At 40.3% G+C, this 19,904-nt stretch overlaps 1 protein-coding gene across 1 annotated transcript in view; it reads left to right on the top strand.

The window, feature by feature from the left end:
* Rad50 (RAD50 double strand break repair protein) overlaps nt 1–19,904 on the top strand; it is a 61,661-nt gene that overhangs the window by 6,836 nt on the left and 34,921 nt on the right. The window contains exons 4-14 of the mRNA XM_005067768.4: nt 1,776–1,961; nt 2,408–2,612; nt 5,748–5,876; nt 6,099–6,264; nt 7,226–7,419; nt 7,948–8,154; nt 9,390–9,572; nt 10,713–10,870; nt 13,625–13,800; nt 14,606–14,843; nt 19,303–19,492. Of these exons, the coding sequence (XP_005067825.1) occupies nt 1,776–1,961; nt 2,408–2,612; nt 5,748–5,876; nt 6,099–6,264; nt 7,226–7,419; nt 7,948–8,154; nt 9,390–9,572; nt 10,713–10,870; nt 13,625–13,800; nt 14,606–14,843; nt 19,303–19,492 (2,032 nt within the window). The remainder of the gene's footprint in view (nt 1–1,775; nt 1,962–2,407; nt 2,613–5,747; nt 5,877–6,098; nt 6,265–7,225; nt 7,420–7,947; nt 8,155–9,389; nt 9,573–10,712; nt 10,871–13,624; nt 13,801–14,605; nt 14,844–19,302; nt 19,493–19,904) is intronic.

Genomic DNA, 19,904 nt, shown 5'->3' with positions numbered 1-19,904 from the left:
GTAGGGAAGACTAATAATTTATCCTTTTGACCATTGTCAGTGTGTTAGAGTTGGTACTGCCTTGTAACGGGTATGGATTTTGGAGGTAGGCTTTAATGAGAAAAGAATGCCAGAAGTTTGCTTTATATTTTTGGAGTTTGCTTTGTGTTGTTGAGATAAAGGTCTCATGTAATGTAGGTTAGTTTGAAACTTCCTATGTAGCCAAAGATGACTTGAACTCCTGGTCTCCCTGCTTTCTCCTCCCAAGAAGAAATTATAGGCATGTACTACTAGTACAGTTTGTGACAGCCCAGGCTGGTCTCAAACTCACAGTAGTCCACCTGCGCTAGCCTCCCTAATACTAGAATTACAGATGTGAGCGACCACTCCCAGCTCTCACACATACTTGGACTTTTAAATATGCTAATTTGAAATATTTTTATATAATAGGAATTATTCATTCTTCCATCCCCAGAATTAAAAACACAAGAGACTTAAATAGAATACGATCATCAGTAGCGGACAGGGAAAGATGAATAAACAGAAACACAAATAATGTGGGTTAGGAAATGGGTTTCATCACTTCTCAGCCTTTTGACTAAGATCAAGTATAGAAAATTGTTACTAAGGCTAGAGAGATGACTCAGCGGTTAAGAGTGCTTGCACTTTCCAGAGGACCCAAATTTTGTTCTCAGCACCTGCATCAGGCCACTCATAATCACCTATAACTCCAGCTCCAGAGGATCTGATACCAAGTGTGTACTCAAATTGGAAGATTCTTGCCAAACAAGAATGAGGGCCCAAGTTTGATGTAGTCATATTGCTTGTGAGTCCAGCTCTGGGGAAGCAGACAGGAAGGTCTTGGGACTTGCTGGGTACTTAGCTGAATCAGTGAACTCCAGCTTTAGTGGTGAGAGACTCTGTCTCAGAAGAAAGTTGGAAATTGATTGAGAAAGACACCTTGCATTGTCCTCTTCACATGAATATGTACACACAGACATTCTACACAGAAACAAGCACATAGATCTAAAAATGTCGTAGTATGTTCTTAAAAATTCTTGCCGCCTTTCTTGCACTACATAACCTCATCTGTGAACTTTTTGACTATGAAGAGTTAGCTTTTTCCCCTGTGTGTATGGGTGGATATTCCCGTGGGTATATCTGCAGGTGTGCTTGTGTTTGAAGAAGCCATAGTTCAGCCTTGGGTATGGTTCAACGGGAGCCATTCACCTCATTTTTTGAGACATAGTCATTTATTGACCCGGAGCTTGCTAATTTAACTAGGCTAATGGCCTGTGAGTCCCAGGAATCCTCCTGTCTCTGCCTCCTCATCACTAAGGCTACAAGGGCAAGTGTGTGGTACACCTGTGCTTTCTGTTACGTGGTACTGGGGATTGAACTTCAGTTGTGATGCTTGGGTGGCAAGCACTTCAACTAATCTGTCTCCCTTGTTCCAAAAGTTTTCTTAGCATGAGGACACTGTTTAATGGGATAGGTAAAGGGCCAGTTTGTTTGTTTTTATGAAGAATAGCATGTATTGAATATGTGGCTCAGTTGGTAGAGTATTTGCGTAGTATAAAGTCTTCAGTTTGATGCCCAGCACAACATATCCTAGGTGTGGTGGCAGACCCTTGCAATCCTAGCACTTGGGGGTTGGGGATAGTTCTTGGTACATAATGAGTTTGAGGCCAGTTTTAGGTAGATGGGACCTCAAGAAAAGGTTTTGTAAGATTAAACAGTAGAGTAGGTACCTCCAAAGGTCACTTAACTGACAGCCTTGATTCTCACCTTTGTAGGCATGGTGAAAATGTCAGTATCAGCTCCAAATGTGCAGAAATCGACCGAGAAATGATAAGCTGTCTTGGGGTTTCCAAGGCTGTGCTAAATAATGTCATTTTCTGTCACCAAGAAGATTCTAACTGGCCTTTAAGTGAAGGAAAGGCCCTGAAGCAAAAGTTTGATGAGATTTTTTCAGCAACAAGGTTTGTAACTGAACTTTATAGCTGTGAAATTGTTTAGTTCTGTTGTGTTTTGTGAGGCTGTGCTTGAACCATGCCCTCATGCCAAGGTACCTGTGTTTCACTGGGCTGGGTATTTCTGTTGGTTTTATTGCCCAGGCTGCTCTCACACATCTGTCTTCACCCAGCATCTGGACCTTTAGGTACACACCACCATGGCCACCTTGATACACTTTTATAAAAGAAAAAGTTACAAAGCAAAAAGATCAGCACTCACAACCATTGGCATACTTCCTTTCAGTTTTCTTACTGTGCATGTTTCTCTGATAGAATAAATGTAATATTTTCACTTAGCCATGATGTCATAAACATTTTCCAGGGTATTAACTCAGTGTAATATCAATGTTTACATAATGTTCCACTGTAATTTACTCAGCCAGAAAATTTACTTTTATTTCATATCTTCAAAGGTACATTAAAGCTTTAGATACACTTCGGCAGGTACGTCAGACACAAGGCCAGAAGGTAAAAGAGTGTCAAACAGAATTGAAATATCTGAAGCAAAATAAAGAGAAAGCTTGTGAGATTCGTGACCAGATTACTAGTAAGGAAGCCCAGTTAGCATCTTCACAGGAAATTGTCAAGTCCTATGAGAATGAACTTGAGCCTTTGAAGGTAATTGATTTTTTTTTTTAGTGGGCAAATTAAAATTGTATATATTTATGATATATAATATGATTTCCTGTAAGTATTTGCTATAGGGATGGGTAAAGCCAGCTAATTAACATTTGGGTTATGTCATATCTCTTTTTTGTGTTGGTAGGAGTACTTAAGATTTATTTTCTCTGCAGTTTATAAGTACACAACAATTAGTTACTGATTATCTTTACCATGAGGTAGTAGCTGTTATCTAGCATTTTAAGAAGAAATCCCCCTCCCCCACCACGAAATCATTTACCCCTAAAGCGCTATTTATTTATTTTTTTGTTTGTTTGCTTTGGTTTTTCAAGTCAGGGTTTCTCTGTGTAGTCCAGACTCTCTGAGAATTTACTCTGTAGGCTAGGCTGGTCTTGAACTCAAGGATCCTTCTACCTCTTCTCAAGTACTGAGATTAAAGGCATGCGCCACCACCTTCCAGCCTAAAATACCTTTTAAAAACCATTTATTTTTATTTTATGTATATCAGTGTTTTGCCTGCGTGTATGTTTATGGGTAGCTAGTGCAAGCTCCATTCTATGATCTTCAGACAGGCTTTATTTGTACAAGCAAGACATCACCACAGTGTACCATGTGCATGCAGTGCTTGGAAGCCAGAACAGGTGTCTGATCCCCTGGAACTGGAGTTGCGAGGCCCTGTGTGAGGGATGGGAATCAAGCTGCTCTTACTACTAAGCCATGTCTCCATCACCATAAAGTATCTTATTTTTATATGACCTTCCGGAGCACATATATCTTTTTAGAATTACCAGGAACTCAATTTTGTCTAAAGTCTTAGGTCTGTATTAGACAGTCAGTCATTCTTATTTATTTGTTTATTCATTCATTTATTTATTTATTTTTTTAGCGTAGACTTTTTCTTTGTAGCCCTAGCAGTCCTAGAACTGTAGACCAGGCTGGCCTCTGGTAGCCTCCACCTGTCTCTGCCTCTCAGTGCTGGACTTCAAGGTATGTGCTACCATACCCAGCTTAGACAGTTGGCCTTTAAATTGCCTGGTGAGGTTGGATTTAAGAGAAAGTAGATTGTGAGTGATTGGCACCGGTCCTAGCTGTTAAGCACTGCTAGGATAGACCTAACTTTACAGTTGTTTTCTATTTTTTGAGATTTTCAAATTGACAGCTCTTTGTAGAGAATTTTTATCTTTTTTTTTGGTTTTCAAGACAGAGTTTCTCTGTATTGTTTTGGAGGCTGTCCTGGAACACTCTCTGTAGATAAAGCTGGCCTTGAACTCACAGAGATCCGCCTGCCTCTGTCTCCTGAATGCTGCAATTCAAGGCGTGCGCCACCAATGCCTGGTGAATTTTTTTCATTTTGAAGATGTTCTTGACATTTGTACAAAATTTGGAATTCATCCATAACATATATGCAAATTAGTGTAGCTTTCTAAGCCCTCTGTTGTTTTTTAACTTTTTTTTTTCTTAAGATTTCTTTATTTTGTATATAGTAATCTGCCAGCTTGTATGCCTACCTGCCTGAAGAGGTCACCAGATCTCATTATAGATGGCTGTGAGTCACCATGTGGTTGCTGGGAATTGAACTCAGGACCTCTGGAAGAGCAGCGGGTGCTCTTAACCTCTGAGCCATCTCTCCAGCCCTGGTGTTGTTTTAAACAGCTTGTAAATGAGCAAATTTCCTTATGGCATTTTCATGCATAATTGGCTTGGTTGTTCCTTCTTCCTACCCTCTTCTGGGCTTTGTTATCTGTGAGACGGGATCTTAGTCATTGGCCCAGACTAACCTTAGACTCCTGGGTTAGGATCCTTTTCCCTAAGTCCCTTTAAAGCCTGGATGAGGGCAGCAGCAAACCCTGTGACTTATAAAAGCCTTCAGGAACTGCATACATTTGGTAGCATTTACTCAGTGCTTCCTGTGTGCCAGTTATCTATGCTTCAGCCTCTAAGCTCAAAGAGGACCTCATTCTAGTCTTACCTCCCAGTTTGTCACTTTGTCAGCCAGGATAAACTTGACTCCGTTCTGAGCCCTGGGGTTAAAGGTGTGCACCACCATACCTGCTTCCAGCGTGGTACCTGCAGCTTTGTCCAAGTTGGTTAGGTCTTCTGGATTACTCAGCATCCATTCTTACCTAGTAGTGTCTGGAACACAGTAGGCTTTAATCAGTGATATGACCATTGTTATTCGTAAGATTGCTTTGTTCAAATCTTTCACTTAGCTAACATTAAACACTTCTGGGGATATAGGAGGCCTCAAAATAAAGGAAATTCCTGTTTGTATGGTTATTGCATACTATCCATTAATGTACAGAATGTAAGATATATTACTAGTGTGATTTATTTTATTTTCCCTTATTTTTATTTTATGTATGTGAGTATATTGCCTGCATGTATATCTTTCATTACATTTATTCTTGGTGCACTTGATGAGTGGAGGCAGAAAGATTGAGAATTTAAAGTCGTCTTTGGCGACATAGTAAATTTAAAACCAGTGTTGGCTACATGAGATCCTATGTAAACTAGAGCAGCAAGAAGTTAAGGCAGGAACTATAGCTCAGTGTTAAAAAGCTTTCCTATTATATATAAAGCCTTAGGGCCCATCCTCAGCACATCATCATCACCACTAGCCATTTAAGAACTCTGTGGCATTTCTCAGGCTGGATTGAAGAAGACACAGCATTTAAGAGAGCTCACTGTTCTTGTAGTTCAGTTCCCAACATTCATATCAGATAGCTCACAATTGCCTGTAACTCTAGCTCCAGGGACTCTAGCCCCTGTCTGACCTCCTTGGGCATGTATGTATACAAGCACATATACATGTATACATAAATAATAGCAAATCACTTGGTCTTTTGACTAGGAGCAAGCAGTTTAGCAAAAATAGTTAAAATGTGGCATTTCACAGACTGTAGCTGTCAGTACCTTAGGAACAAATAACTCGTGGGGGAGTTGTTGAAAGCAGGGTTTGGGCTTTATGGTATCCTGAGCGCTTTACATAGTGTCTCTAGTGCCTCTTTCGTGGGTTGCTGTTTGTACTAAATGGTGGTACCTTATTAAAAGGTCCTGTCATAACTTATGTCCCCTTCTCAGTGATGGAAACCACAAGGATTTTGTTCATGTAGAATTCATCTTTACTTTCAGAATCGTCTGAAAGAAATTGAACACAACCTCTCTAAAATAATGAGACTTGACAATGAAATTAAAGCCTTGGATAGTCGAAAGAAACAAATGGAGAAAGATAACAGTGAATTAGAACAGAAAATGGAAAAGGTTTGTGGTCATAAAAGTCTTGTTCTGTTTGAAAATTGAGGGGTTATCATAATGAATTGTGTTTAAACCCTTTGTCTCCACATTTTGGGGGAAAAGTGAACCTGAATCTTGATGTTTGTGATATCTCTATTAAAATGAACATTGAATAAAATTTTATTTATATTTGATGTGTCAGGGTGGTTGTCATAATACATTAAAGCCATCTATTTTGGTTTGGCACAGGTTTTTCAAGGGACTGATGAGCAACTGAATGACTTGTACCACAATCACCAGAGAACAGTGAGGGAGAAAGAAAGGCGTTTGGTAGACTGTCAGCGTGAACTGGAGAAGTTGAATAAAGAAGCGCGACTCCTCAACCAAGAAAAAGCAGAACTGCTGGTGGAGCAGGGTAAGGCGCAGGCCTTCCTGGGGCTCCTCCCTTCTAGAACATACGCTTTCTGCAGTAATAGAGAATCTCCACAGAATTATCACGGAGAAAATTCAGTCTCAAAAGAGTGTATAGTGTGCTTTTATTTCTATAGTATTCTGCAATGTCAAAATTGAGGATGTAGGACGTAATAGCCAAAGCACGTGGTTACTAGGGTTAGAAGGTTTTTTTTTTTCCCCGAGACTGGGTTTTTCTGTATTGTTTTGGAGGTTGTCCTGGAAGTCGCTAGGTAGATACCAGGTTGGTCTCGAACTCAAGGAGATCCGCCTGCCTCTGCCTCCCAAGTGTTGGGATTAAAGGCGTGTGCCACCAACGTCCAGCTGGGATAGAAGGTTCTTAAGGTGTTGAAAACTATTTAGTATCTGCACGGCTGTTTGGATATATAAACTTACATGGGATAAAATTTTATATAGAATTTGGGCTTGGAGAGATGGCTCAGTGGTTAAGAGCACTTGCTGCTCTTCCAGAGAACTTGAGTTTGGTTCCCACATTGGGTGGCTTATAGTCACCTATAAGTCTAGTTCCAAAGATCTCATGTTGTCTCGTCTCCATGGGCACTCACACATGTGGCATGGACACACATAGACATATAAACAAAAATTTTAAATCTTTAAAAACAATTTATGTGAAACCTAATGCATATATACAAATGAGTACAAATAACACTGGGGTCTACAGAGCGAGTTCCAAGTTCCAGGACAGCCTCCAAAACATTACAGAGAAACCCTGTCTCGAAAAAAAAAAAAAAAAAAAAAACACTGGGGAATTTGGATAGACTTGATGGGGTCTACAATGTCAGTATACCAGTTTACAGTTTCCATTAGAGCAATGTGGGCAGACTGTATAAAACTGTTATTTTTTTTTACAACTGCACATGAATCTACTGTTACCACAACTTTAAAGATTTTTTTTTTAAATAAAGGTCGTCTACAACTACAGGCAGATCGCCATCAAGAGCATATCCGAGCCAGAGATTCATTAATTCAGTCTTTGGCAGCACATCTGGAATTGGATGGTTTTGAGCGTGGACCATTTAATGAAAGACAAATTAAAAATTTTCACGAACTTGTGAGAGAGAGACAGGAAAGAGACGCTAAAACTGCCAGTCAGCTCTTGGTAAATATCTTGAAATTCAGGTTCATTAGATGATTTGATAAATTATTTTGTTGTTTGTTTGTTGTTTTTGGAGACAGGGTTTCTCTTGTGTAGTCCTAGCTATCCTGGAACTCAATGTATAGATCAAACTGGCCTCGAACTCAACAGAGATCTTCCTGCCTTTGCCTCCCAAATGCTGGGATTAAAGGCATGCGCCAACACACCCTTTGTGGTTCAATAAACTTTTTAAGTGAATCTAACTTTATCACATTTTTAGGTGAGTGACTATTAAGTAGAAAAGAAAACATTTAGAAACATTTAATTAATTCATAAGGATAAAAATAGGAGCAATGTGTGGATCTATTTTTTTAAGTAAAATTTATTTTTGAGGATAATTGCAAAAAAGTTGGGTCACAGTTACTGATGGTCACCTAGGCAGTGCTTTTCACAGTTTTAGAAATTATTTCCCTCCTTCTTTATGTTACGCTAAGGGGAAGTTTCCTCAGTTGTTTAATGGGAGACTTACCAATGTGTCTTCTTGGCATTTAGAATGACCTTACAGAGAAGGAAACTCTGAAGCAAAGTCAGATTGATGAGATAAGGGACAAGAAGAGTGGACTGGGAGGAATGATTGAGCTGAAAACAGAGCTCCTCGCTAAGAAGCAGAGTGAGCTGAGGAACGTGAAGAATGAGCTGCAGCGGCTGGAGGGCTCGTCCGACAGGATCCTGGAGCTGGACCAGGAACTCTCAACAGCCGTAAGCTGACCAAGTGTCTTCTTCTGTCGTTCACCTGGGGAATGTGGCACTTCAGTTAATAATGCACAGATGAGCTTATTTAAATGTCTTAGTCCGTCATTAGCTCTTTGGTTCTAGAAACTGGCAGGTTAAAAATAAGGATCACCAAGAAAACTTGTGTTCAGACTTTCAAGTTTAGATTCTCGAAGTCTCCTTGCGTGTGGCACATAGATGTGTGTTCCAAGTACAACAAAGTGAGGTGATTATTACTGGCCCCTCGGTATTTAACCTAAGTTAAAAAGCGAGTATTTTTTCCATTAGTTCCACACTGAGATTTTATGTGATTGACTTGTTACCACTTTTCCTGTGGTAAAGAAACTTTCTTCAAGCGTTTTGAGTTTTCTTCCTTGCTTTTGTCCTCTTTCACATCTCGGTTGCTCTTTAAAGTGAACATCCTAATGCGTGTCAGAGCCTCTGTATCCCACCTCCATGACTTGGGTAAACTGCTGTTATGTACATTTTCATCAGTTTGCAGTTTATCACATTGTTTTCAGGATGAGGAAGTGCCAGTGAAGGAAACACATCACAGAGGTTCTGTGGTTTCTACATGCCAAGCAGTATAGTGAGTGTCATAGGACTTAATAAATTCCTAAATGTTAACTAAGTTACTAATCCTTCTGCATAGATACATTTCTCCTAATTCTTTTTCCTTTTTTTAAGATTTATTTTTAATTATGCATATATATGTCTGTGTGAGTATGTGCAAGGGAGTCCAGGTGCTGAAAGAGACTAAAGGCATTGGACCTATTGCTGCCTAACCTGGGTTCTGGGGATTGAACTTGCATCCTCTAGAAAAGGAATGTGTGCTCTTAACCATTGAGCCATCTCTCCAGCCCCTCCTAATTTTTTTCCTTCTAATTTTCATTTCTCCTTTCTGTTTAACCCTTCTAGTTTATTTACTATCACTACAGTTAGTACAGTAACCTGAATAGAGTTTTCCCAAAGCATCTTTAAGTTTATTTTTTTTTCTCTTTTGGTAATGAGTAAAAAATAGTATTTTGATGCTCCTAGGAATGATTTTTGGTTTTAGTAACAAAACTGAAGGTATATTAATAGAAAGAACAATACATTCTCCAAAAGTAGAAAGAGCTGCTTCGAAGTAGGTGACCCTAAGAGGTGATTTCCATTACACTCTGTCATTATCTTAATTCTTGCACAGAATATATAAATGTGCATTTGTTTCGTTTATTGATTAGGAACGTGAACTAAGCAAGGCTGAGAAAAATAGCAGCATAGAAACCCTAAAAGCAGAGGTAATAAGCCTCCAAAATGAGAAAGTTGACCTGGACAGGAGCTTGCGGAAGCTGGACCAGGAGATGGAGCAGTTAAATCATCACACAACAACCCGCACGCAGATGGAGATGCTGACGAAAGACAAAGTATGATTTTCCTTCTGTGTTTGCTGTACTGGTTGGTATTTAAAATAGCTCATCTTTCATTTGTGGTAGATAGACTGAAGTATTGATTTGGTGTTGGTTAGAGGTTTAGAGTTTGTAAGAACTTAGTATTAAAAGTAGGCTTATAAAAATAGACTTTTGAACTTAAAACTTGTTTTACTAAAAAGTTGTTTTCACTGTTTGTGAGACGAGCTGTAGCCCTATCCTGTTGCCCTTGCTGGCCTCTTACTCTGTGGACTCAAGTGATTCTCCTGCCTCAACCTCCTAACTGGAAATATACGCATATACCATTGCTTATATATATTTTAATAATAGAAAGCCCAGAAATACAAAGAGAAAAATTGTGTTAATTATTGGTAACTTTTAACATTAAGAAGTTTAAACAATTTTTTTTGACGTTAGAATTGTTGCTCTGTCTTAAAAAGTCCATCCTGGGACCTGGGAGATATCTTGAAGGTAAAGACCCTTGCTACCAAGCCTGCCCACCTGAATTTAATCCTGGAACTCACACATTAGAAGGAAAGAGCCGACTCCAAAGTTGTCCTCTGCCCTCCATATGTGTATGCCATGGTCAGAGTGTACACACACAAATTATTTTTTTAAAGGCAATCATCACTCCAAGTCTTTAAAAAGTTTTCTGCTTGAATTTTTATACTTTGCATTTGTCAATCAGGATCCTTAGTCATTCCAGAATTTATTTATTCATTTTAATTCATTTTTTAAATTCTACTTATTATTTAGTGTGTGTTTATGAGCACGCACATGCTTTGTAGCTGCCTATAGTGATGCATATCTTTAGCCCCAGCATTTGGGCAGCAGAGGTAGACAGATCTCTGTGAGTTGCTGGCCAGCCTGGTCTACATAATGGGTTCCAGGCTAGTCAGGACTACTGAGTGAGACTTTGTCTCAAAAAAGTTAAAAAGAAAGAGAGAGAATGTTTGAAGTTGGCTCTCTTCTACCATCATGTGGACTTCAGGAGTGAACTCAGGTTGTCAGGCTTTTGTGGCAAATGCTTTGACCTGCTGAGCCATCGTACCAATCCCCAGAATTTATTTAATAAAATGTGGAGATACAGGCTTGACTTTTTAAAGTTAATTTTTTTGTTTTATATTTTCTTTACAGACTGACAAAGATGAACAAGTCAGAAAAATAAAGTCTAGGCACAGTGATGAACTGACCTCACTGTTGGGGTATTTTCCTAACAAAAAACAGCTGGAAGACTGGCTTCATTCTAAATCCAAAGAAATCAATCAGACCAGGGACAGACTTGCCAAGCTGAAGTGAGTTGCTAAATCATTGCTGCTGATATAAATCTCTTTGTTCCATGCTTTTATTTGTGATTGTTTTCAACATTCATTATCATGAAATATGCCATATTCAGTTGACTTTTTCTTTTTCTAGCGATCTAAATAAAATGGAAGCGGTTGGGGGCTCTTGTCTCTTAAAACTATAAAAGGATTGACACCTGAAAGTTGTGTTTGTCTCTGAACAGTGCATCGCTCAGACCTTCTCAGATGTTTCCTTAAGTGCTTTTTGGGTAAGAGAGGGCAGTATTTCTCATAAGATTTCTAGGGAGATAGTAGATTTGACTTTGACTGTATTAAACTTATAGTGTTTCCTTTTTGGTTTGTTTGAACGGGTCTCACAGTGTAGCTCAGGCTGATCTCCAACTTGAGACCCTCTGGCCTTAGCTTTGAAGTGCCGTAATTATAAGGTATATGTCATGGTGTCTGGCTCAAGTTTGTATCTATTGGAAGGACCTTTTAGGAAATAGAATATTTAAATTCAGGAAATTGCAAGTTGTCGCAGTTAGAAAGGATATCAAAAGTAATTGGCGTAAGCTACATCACCTTGAAAGAATTGTGCAAAGAGGAGCAAGTAAGATGTCTCATGTCATCAATCCTATCCCAGGGACCCACATGGTGGGACAGAACTGATTCTTGCAAGTTGCCCTCTGACTTTACATGCCTGTCTCCCACAATGCAAAAGAAAAAGGAGGGGGTACAGTTAAATACTAGAAACAATCGGAACCAGCAGTAGAAGCAGTGGCTGCTTGGGGAACCAGGATGAGCCAGCAGAGGTGTTGTCTGGGGTGCCCTGGGAACATGTTTCCTCACAGAGAGGTCAGTAGTGTTTGGTACTTCCTGGAGACCGGATAGGATGAAGGCTGCACTTGGCTCTTAGGTGGCCCAGCGTGATAGAAGCATCTTCTATAGTCCTTTTTGTACAGGGTTTGCAGTGACTCACAGTGGACAGTACTAAGTTCCTCTGTTCTGTTGTGTTCTTTCCTGCTTGGTTTTAAAGAATATGCTAAATACAACACATTGAGTTTCAAGACTGGTGTATCATAATTTAGCCAAACTTTCCAACACATGAGCATTGAGATTGGCTAGGATTAAGAGTTGGAGAGATGGCTCAGACGTTAAGAGCCAAGGTCTGCTCTTCCAGAGGTTCTGAGTTCAATTCCCATCACCCACATGTTGTCTCACAACCATGTGTAATGAGGTTCGGTGCCCTCTTCTGTCATGTAGGCATGCATGCCAGAATGCTATATACATAATAAATAATAAGTAAATCTTTTTTTTTAAGAGTTGGAGTACTAATGAGTTGTACTAGTAAATTTTTTTTGATGAGTGAGGGGGAAATGAGTGACCAAGGGTAGGGAGACAACAGCAACAAGTAAGGGCAGTGGAGGTTTTTAGAAGTGAGTTAAGGAGCACTGTGAAGGAGACCCAGTGGAGTAGAAGTGCTTTGCTACCCTTTTCTTTGTCTCCAGTAGAGCCAGCTGGTGTTCCCACTTGCTCAGGCCTATAATCTAGAATCTAAGACAGTGAGCCTCCAAATACAGCCATTCTGCCTGCCCCCATACATTTATCTGGGAGTAAGTCCATGCTCAGGATTAGAAGATGGGTCAGTGTCCTAAGGGGAGAATTCAGCTTGTTCCCCTGACTTCTAAAGAAAGAGTGCGACTGGAGTGTACCTCAGTGGCAGAGCATGCTTGGGTCCTAGATTCTATCTCCAGTTCAGAACTGTAAAGAAAAAAATATATAGGAAAGTTTTTGTTCCTATGTAACTCATAATGATTTGTGGCAGAATTTGTCTTTTATATCTCCTTTCTCAAATGTTTGAAATTTCCAGGGGGCTGGTTAAGAGCACTGCCTGCTCTTGCACTGGACCTGGGTTTAGTACCCAGCACATACGTGGTGTCTCACAGCCACCTGTAACTCCAGTTCCATGGCATCTGACACCCCTTTCTGACTTCTGTAGCATGGTAAATTAAAGAGCCAGAGACAGATATTGTAGTTCAAGCTTCCAACTGAAGATGAGAAAAGCAAAGCAGCCAAGCCAGTTGATCTTACCTCTACCCAGCTGAAATGGCAATTCTGTCTCCACAAATCCTCAGAGGCAAAAGGCTCTGAGTTCTTGTCTCCTCCTCCTCTTCCTCATATTCCTCTGTCCAACCAGCCATACCCTCCTGCCTCCACCTCCCTAGTGCTGAGATTAAAGACGTGTTATCCCAGGTGTTGTGATAAAAGCTGCTTCTTTTAGGACTGGATCAATTTTGTGTAATCAGTGTGGCCTTGAAATAACAGAGATCCATCCATCTACTTCTTAATCCTGAGTCCTGGGATTAAAGGTGTGTGTCTGGCTTCTATGACTAACTAGTATGACTGCTTTGCTATTTTGATTTCCAGTGACTTTTTTTTTTCTTTTGCTTTGTTTTTTTGAGGCAGGGTTTCTCTGTGGTTTTGGAGGCTGTCCTGGAACTAGCTCTTGTAGACCAGGCTGGCCTGGAACTCACAGAGATCTCTCTGCCTCTGCCTCCCAAGTGCTGGGATTAAAGGCATGCACCACCACTGCCTGGCCTCCAGTGGCTTTAATAAATCATAAACAGTATATCACCACAGACTTCATTGGGCACAAGGCATGTACATGATGCACATGCATACATGGAGGTAGAACATTCATATGCATAAACTAAATCTAAAAAATAAAATTATTTTTCAAATACCCTACATTTGTTTTTATTTTAGCAAAGAACTAGCTTCAGCTGAACAGAATAAAAGCCATATAAATAATGAGCTGAAGAAAAAGGAAGAACAGTTGTCCAGTTATGAAGATAAGCTGTTTGATGTTTGTGGTAGCCAGGATTTTGAAAGTGATTTAGGTAGACTTAAAGAAGAAATTGAAAAGTCCTCAAAACAGCGAGGTAAGTCACAGTTTATATTATCAAGACACTCTGCCTTTTGGAATTTCATTCACAGGTAACTGCTGAGGATCAGAGGTTTTAAGACTTATTTTTTAAATTATTTCTAGTTGTGTGTATGTGCATGAGTCGGGTATTCACCAAGGCCAGATCTTCCCAGGAGGTAGAGTTGTAAGTGATTATGAGCAGTCCAGGGTAGGTGCTAAGGACTAACTGGTCTTCTGCCAGAGCAGCAAGTGCTCTTAACTGCTGAGCTACCCCTATAGCCCTAGGATAGGAGATTTTATTTTATTTTACTTTTTGGTTCTTTGAAACGGTTTCCATGTGTAGCCATGACTGTTTTAGAACTCACTCTGTAGACCAGGATGGTCTCAAACTTGCAGAGATCCTCCTGCCTCTGCCCCTCTGCCCCTCTGCCCCTCCCGCCTCTCCGTCTCTGCCTCCTGAATGCTGGGACTAAAGGCATGGTCCACTACTGCCATTGCCTGGCAAGGAGAGAAGATTTTAAAATCTTGCTATGGATCCTCACTTGAACTCATTCCTGACTGTACAGCTCACTGTGAGTTGTAACTTTTGGACTTGTTGAACCCTTCCTGTGTTTCAGATTTATCATCTATAAAATAAAAATAAAGCTATGTAGAATTTTAAAAAGAAGTAAATGAAATTGTGTGTGTAAGAAATGCCTGGCACATAGAAAGATCTCAGTAAAATGTTAGCTTTTTGTGTGATACCAAAAAATTGCAAGAATAGTGATTATATGAGAAAATACATGCATGTCTGACTAAAGAGTTCTTTATTTTTTAAATAGCCATGCTGGCTGGAGCCACAGCCGTTTACTCCCAGTTCATTACTCAGCTGACAGATGAAAACCAGTCCTGCTGCCCAGTCTGTCAGAGAGTATTTCAGACAGAGGCTGAATTACAAGAAGTCATCAGTGATTTGCAGTCCAAGCTGAGGCTTGCTCCAGATAAGCTCAAGTCAACAGAATCAGAACTGAAAAAAAAAGAACGTCGCCGTGATGAGATGCTTGGGCTTGTGCCCATGAGGTAAGCCTAAAGTAGCATGGAGTGGTGTTGCCTTTACTAGGTGTGTTTCCTGAGACTTGGCTTGAGGCATAAGTTGTAACAGGTTTTAAACTGGTTATCAATGGCATTTTCCAAACCCCACAAACAAAATATGAAAGGTTCTTTAAAATATTTTTTTAAGTGTATGTGGGTGTTTGGCCTGCATGTGTACCTGTACACCACATGTGTGCCTGGTGCCCAAACAGAAGCCAGAAGAGGGTATTATTAGATCCCCTTGGTCTGTGGTTACATATGGTGGTTGTCAGCTGCTCTATGAGGGCTGGGAACTAAATCCTGGTCTTCTGGAAGAGCAGCCAATGCTCTTACTTCTGAACCATCTCGTCTTCTGGAAGAACAGCCAATGCTCTTACTTCTGAACCATCTCTCTACCCCTCTCCCCCCAAAAACCCAACTTTTAAAATTACATTTTAATTATTTGGTGTGGGTGTGGGCATGCCATGTCATTCATGTGGTGGTCAGAGAACAACTTTGGGAAGTCTGTTCAGACTTCCACCATGTGGATCCTGGGGGCAAACTTAGACTTCTAGGCTTGGTGGCTAGTACTTTATTCACTAAGCAATCTCGTCAGACTCAAAAGACAACTTTAAAGTATGTTTTATGTTGTTCCCACTTTTGAAGAAGCACAGATTATTTCTGTTGTTAGTGTCTCTTTCATATATATAAGAAATTTAGATAATCTGTTAATAAGTGCAATCACATGAGGAAATACATGATTCCTATTCTAGGGTCTCCCAGAACATAGAGTTCAAGACCAGTAAGATACGTACACAGGAGCTGGTGGTCTAACCAAGGAGACAAGCTCTCAGAATTAGACAGAAGGCTAGGCTTAATGGAAGCACTTGAAAATGGTGCAGACAGATATATTAGTTAAGAAGAAAGGAACCCAGGGGTATCAGAATGAGAAGTATTTTGAGAATGGCAGGAAAGGGGGTGTAAAACCTCAGGAAGTTTGTGTGATTTAGTTATAAGGGCAACAGGGGAGTTAGAACATGTACAAAATGGAGAGGTGTTTACCCTAGACTGCCATCCAAAAAGTTATCTCAGGTTTGAGGCATGACTTTTTATGCCTGGCTACCATAAGTTGGGAAAGTAGGGCTATATTATGTTCACACCTAGTATAACTCCTACTAGGTGATAAAGAACCATCCTAAAGTCTTGATTATGTTTTAGGAAACTTAACCTCTTATTAATATGTTGAATAGATCAGAAAATCTCTGGAAGCAGAGAAACCAAAATATGTTGCCCAGGATAACTGCAGAAAAGTTTCAGGAAAAGGAGGAAGTAAGTAGACTGCTTTATGGCAGCCTGCTTCTAAGGTGGGCCCATAGTCTCTATGCTTGTGTGTCGTTGCTTCATACTGTGGCAGGATTGGTCTGTGTGAACTGAAGTAGACCAGAAGTAGCTTTACCTGGTAATACATGCCTGTGATCACAGCACTGCAGGAGTGGAAGCAACAAAATTCAAGCTCATCATCTTCTGCAAGGTCATTGCTAAATTGGGCTACAAGGGACTTGTCACAATCAACCAACCAACCAATCAATCAATCAATCAAAGACAGAAGTTATAGTTTGTCCAAGATTCTGTGACCTAAGGAACTGTGGCTGTCAACCATTTTAGTCTGCCATGTTCAAGTAGCTCTAGAGAAGTCTGCATGATGGGGCCTGGAGGTCTTCCTACTAAATAGTGAGTTTGGAAACAGAATTTATAGCAGTTGAGATGACTGTAATTTTGGCCAAATAGCTGGACTCCACCTCCCTGAGAGACTGTCAGAAGCATACGGCCTGACCCTCATATCTGTGAGCAATAACTGGTACTCTTTTTTTTTTTAAGCTGCTTGGTTTGGGGGTATTTTGTTATGCAACAATAGATAACTACTCTATGCATCTAGAGAGAAAGCCAGACTGTTAGAGCCACAGAGAAGGTGATAAGAACATACATACCGCAGTAGCTTGAGATTGGAAAGGAGGAATAAGGTAATATCTAGGAAAAAAGACGAAATAAAAGATAAAAGTTAAGGCTGATAGAAAGTGCACACAGAGAAAACATGAAGTTGTTCTATCATACTGAAATATGTCAAATGGCACCAGGTAGCGTGGTATTATATTTCGGGGCTCCTGTCATGACTCCCTTTCACAGAGTGAGTAGCATTTCTTAATCATTTCCATGTCTTGTGACTTACTTTGCTGCATGAAGACTGCTGTGTAACTAAGTAACAGTGAGGACTTACTCTCATTCCTCATGGTTCTATAGGGTGACTGTCATCTGGGTCTTGCAGGAAGCAGCAGTTGTCCTAAGGTTTTTTGGGGGCTGGACATTTAGGATGGCTGTTACTGACTGCTAGCAGGGAGCCCGACTGAGGGATGTCATACAGCATGCTTTCACATGGCCTCTGCATGTGTCCTGGGCTTTGGTCAACAGAGTGGCTGGGTTACCCAAGTACAATTATTACAAGAGACAGGAAGCTGATGCTTTGTAAAGTTTCTCATTTTTAAAGATTTGTGTTTTAATTATTTTTAATTTAATATACATTTTGAGGGGGCACATGCATACACCCAATAGAGGCTGTAGGCATTGAATACCCTGGGAGCTGGAGTTACAGATACTTGTGAGCCACCTGATGTGAGTACTGGGAACCTGAACTCAGGTCCTCAGCAGCAACATACTCTTTTATTTTTTTCTTTCGTTTTTTCGAGACAGGGTTTCTCTGTATTGTTTTGGAGGCTGTCCTGGAACTCACTCTGTAGACCAGGCTGGCCTCAAACTCACAGAGATCCACCTGCCTCTGCCTCCCGAGTGCTGGGATTAAAAGTGTGCGCCACCAACGCCCGGCAGCAACATACTCTTAACTGCTGGACCATCTCTTCAGCCCCAGCTGAATCTCCTTGGTCTTAGACACAAAACTGTCACAGTGGTACTTCTGTCATTTTCTGTTGGTGATAGTCACAGCCTGCCAGTATTCAGAAAAGACTACTCAGATCTCTGAGGAGGCAGAGTCAAAACATCAAAGGTTTTTTTTGTTGTTTTGTTTTGTCTTTTTTTTTTTTTTTTTTTTTTGAGACAACATCTCACTATATAGTCCTAGCTGTCCTGGGACTTACAGAGATCTGCCTGCCTCTACTTCCTGAACACTAGGATTAAAGGCCTGTACCGCCACATCTGACTAAGGCTGGCCTTAATGTATATAATTAATGACCACAGTTCTGAAGTGGTACCAGTGTGCTAGTATTGGTACCATACATTCTATTACTTAAAATAGTGGCTGAAGCCAGGAAAGGTCCCTAGGAGGCACTGAAAGTGGGCCATGTTGCTGATCAGGCTGCTAAGTAAGGACACGTGTGAGAGGAGACTATGTCTACTAAAAGCAACAAAACTCAAAATTCTGAAGACGGGTTCTGAGCTCCAGATGACTTTCCAAGAGTTGGCAGAGCACTGTCTTGGAGAAGTGGGGAAGGAAGGATAAGTTAAAGACACGTGAGGGGAAGTCCTCTCCCAGAAGAGGAGGAAGTATTCTGTAACACATTAATTTCACATAAATTAACAAATAAAAGGTCTAATAACCTAGGAGGACTATTTTTAAATGTGGAAAAACTATGCCTTAGAAATGCTACTTAGCACACCTGGGCAATATTTTCCTTTGTCATCAAAAACAGGTATGGAGACAGTCAAGTTCAAGCAGTGATAGTAGAGAAGATGATGTATTTGTACCTTGAGCCTATGTAGCATTTGGCTGTTTCTGGCTTCTTCCCCTCCTTTCTGTATTTTAAAATATTTTAAATTTTGAAATGATTTTTTGCTTAGAAAAAAGTTAGAAAACTAGTACAGAGACTTCACATACACTCTTGTGCTGATAGCAGCAGTTTATGTGACCAGGAGAATAACGCAGGCGCGGTGCTACTGACTGACTCCCATCCACACTGTTGTCTCGTCAGTCTTCTCATCCTGTTTTCAGGTTCCCACACTGCAGCTAACACTTTCTCCATGGGCTCCTGAAGTCTGTGTGCATCAACCTTTTTGTCTTTTTCATGGCCTTGAAACTTTTAATGAATACAGTCAGTCACTTTGTAAAGTATCTGTTTGACAACACCCCCATAATAATATTGTAAACAGTTGTCAATGGCTACTAGCATCATTAGGCAGATGTTTGAAAAACAGGATATCCATGTATTCTCAATGTATCCTTCTTAAGAGATATTTTTAAAACACAAGAAAAAAGTAGGCATTTTACAGTGGAGAAACATGGCTAACATCACTGTAACCAAGTGAATTAAGTGGACATCACAAATATTGAGTCATGTTGACATTGAGCTACTGACCTGGAAAGGACTAGCAGTTCTTTAGACTTGTTCTCGCTGAAACTACATAATAACTTCACTTTAATGAGGAAATGTCAGATTGATTTTCATTGTGTTTTTTTCTTAAGGCAAAGCATAATTGATTTGAAGGAGAAGGAAATACCAGAATTAAGAAACAAGCTGCAGAGTGTCAATAGAGACATACAACGCCTAAAGACTGACATAGAAGAACAGGAAACACTCTTGGGTACAATAATGCCTGAAGAAGAAAGTGCTAAAGTATGCCTGACAGATGTTACAATTATGGAGAGGTTCCAGGTAAGTTTACTGCAGTTTAACGTAGAATAAAACTGATCTGTGGAGTTTGAATGTGAAATGTGGGTGTGTTAAAAACAAAACAAAAAACAAAAACAAAAACAAAAAAAAAAACAGTAGCTGGAGCCAGGCAGTGGTGGCACATACTTTTAATCTTAGCACTTAAGAGGTAGAGGCAGGCAGATCTCTGTGAGGTCGAGGCCGTTGTGGTCTACAAAGTGAGTTCCAGGACAGCCAGGAGGGCTACACAGAGAAACTCTTGTCTTGAAAAACAAAAACAAAACACCCAAAACAAACTAGTAGTTAGACATGATGGCTCACACCTTTAATCCCATCACTTGGGAGGCAGAGACAGGTGAGTCTTTGTTAAGATCAGGACCAGCCAGCAGACACACACACACACTCTCTCTCTCTC

Source organism: Mesocricetus auratus, unplaced genomic scaffold, assembly GCF_017639785.1.
Source record: "Mesocricetus auratus isolate SY011 unplaced genomic scaffold, BCM_Maur_2.0 Super-Scaffold_100007, whole genome shotgun sequence".
In the NCBI taxonomy this organism is placed as follows: Eukaryota; Metazoa; Chordata; class Mammalia; order Rodentia; family Cricetidae; genus Mesocricetus; species Mesocricetus auratus.
Note: the sequence above shows the minus strand (reverse complement) of the source record. Positions and strands in the feature narration are given on the sequence as shown.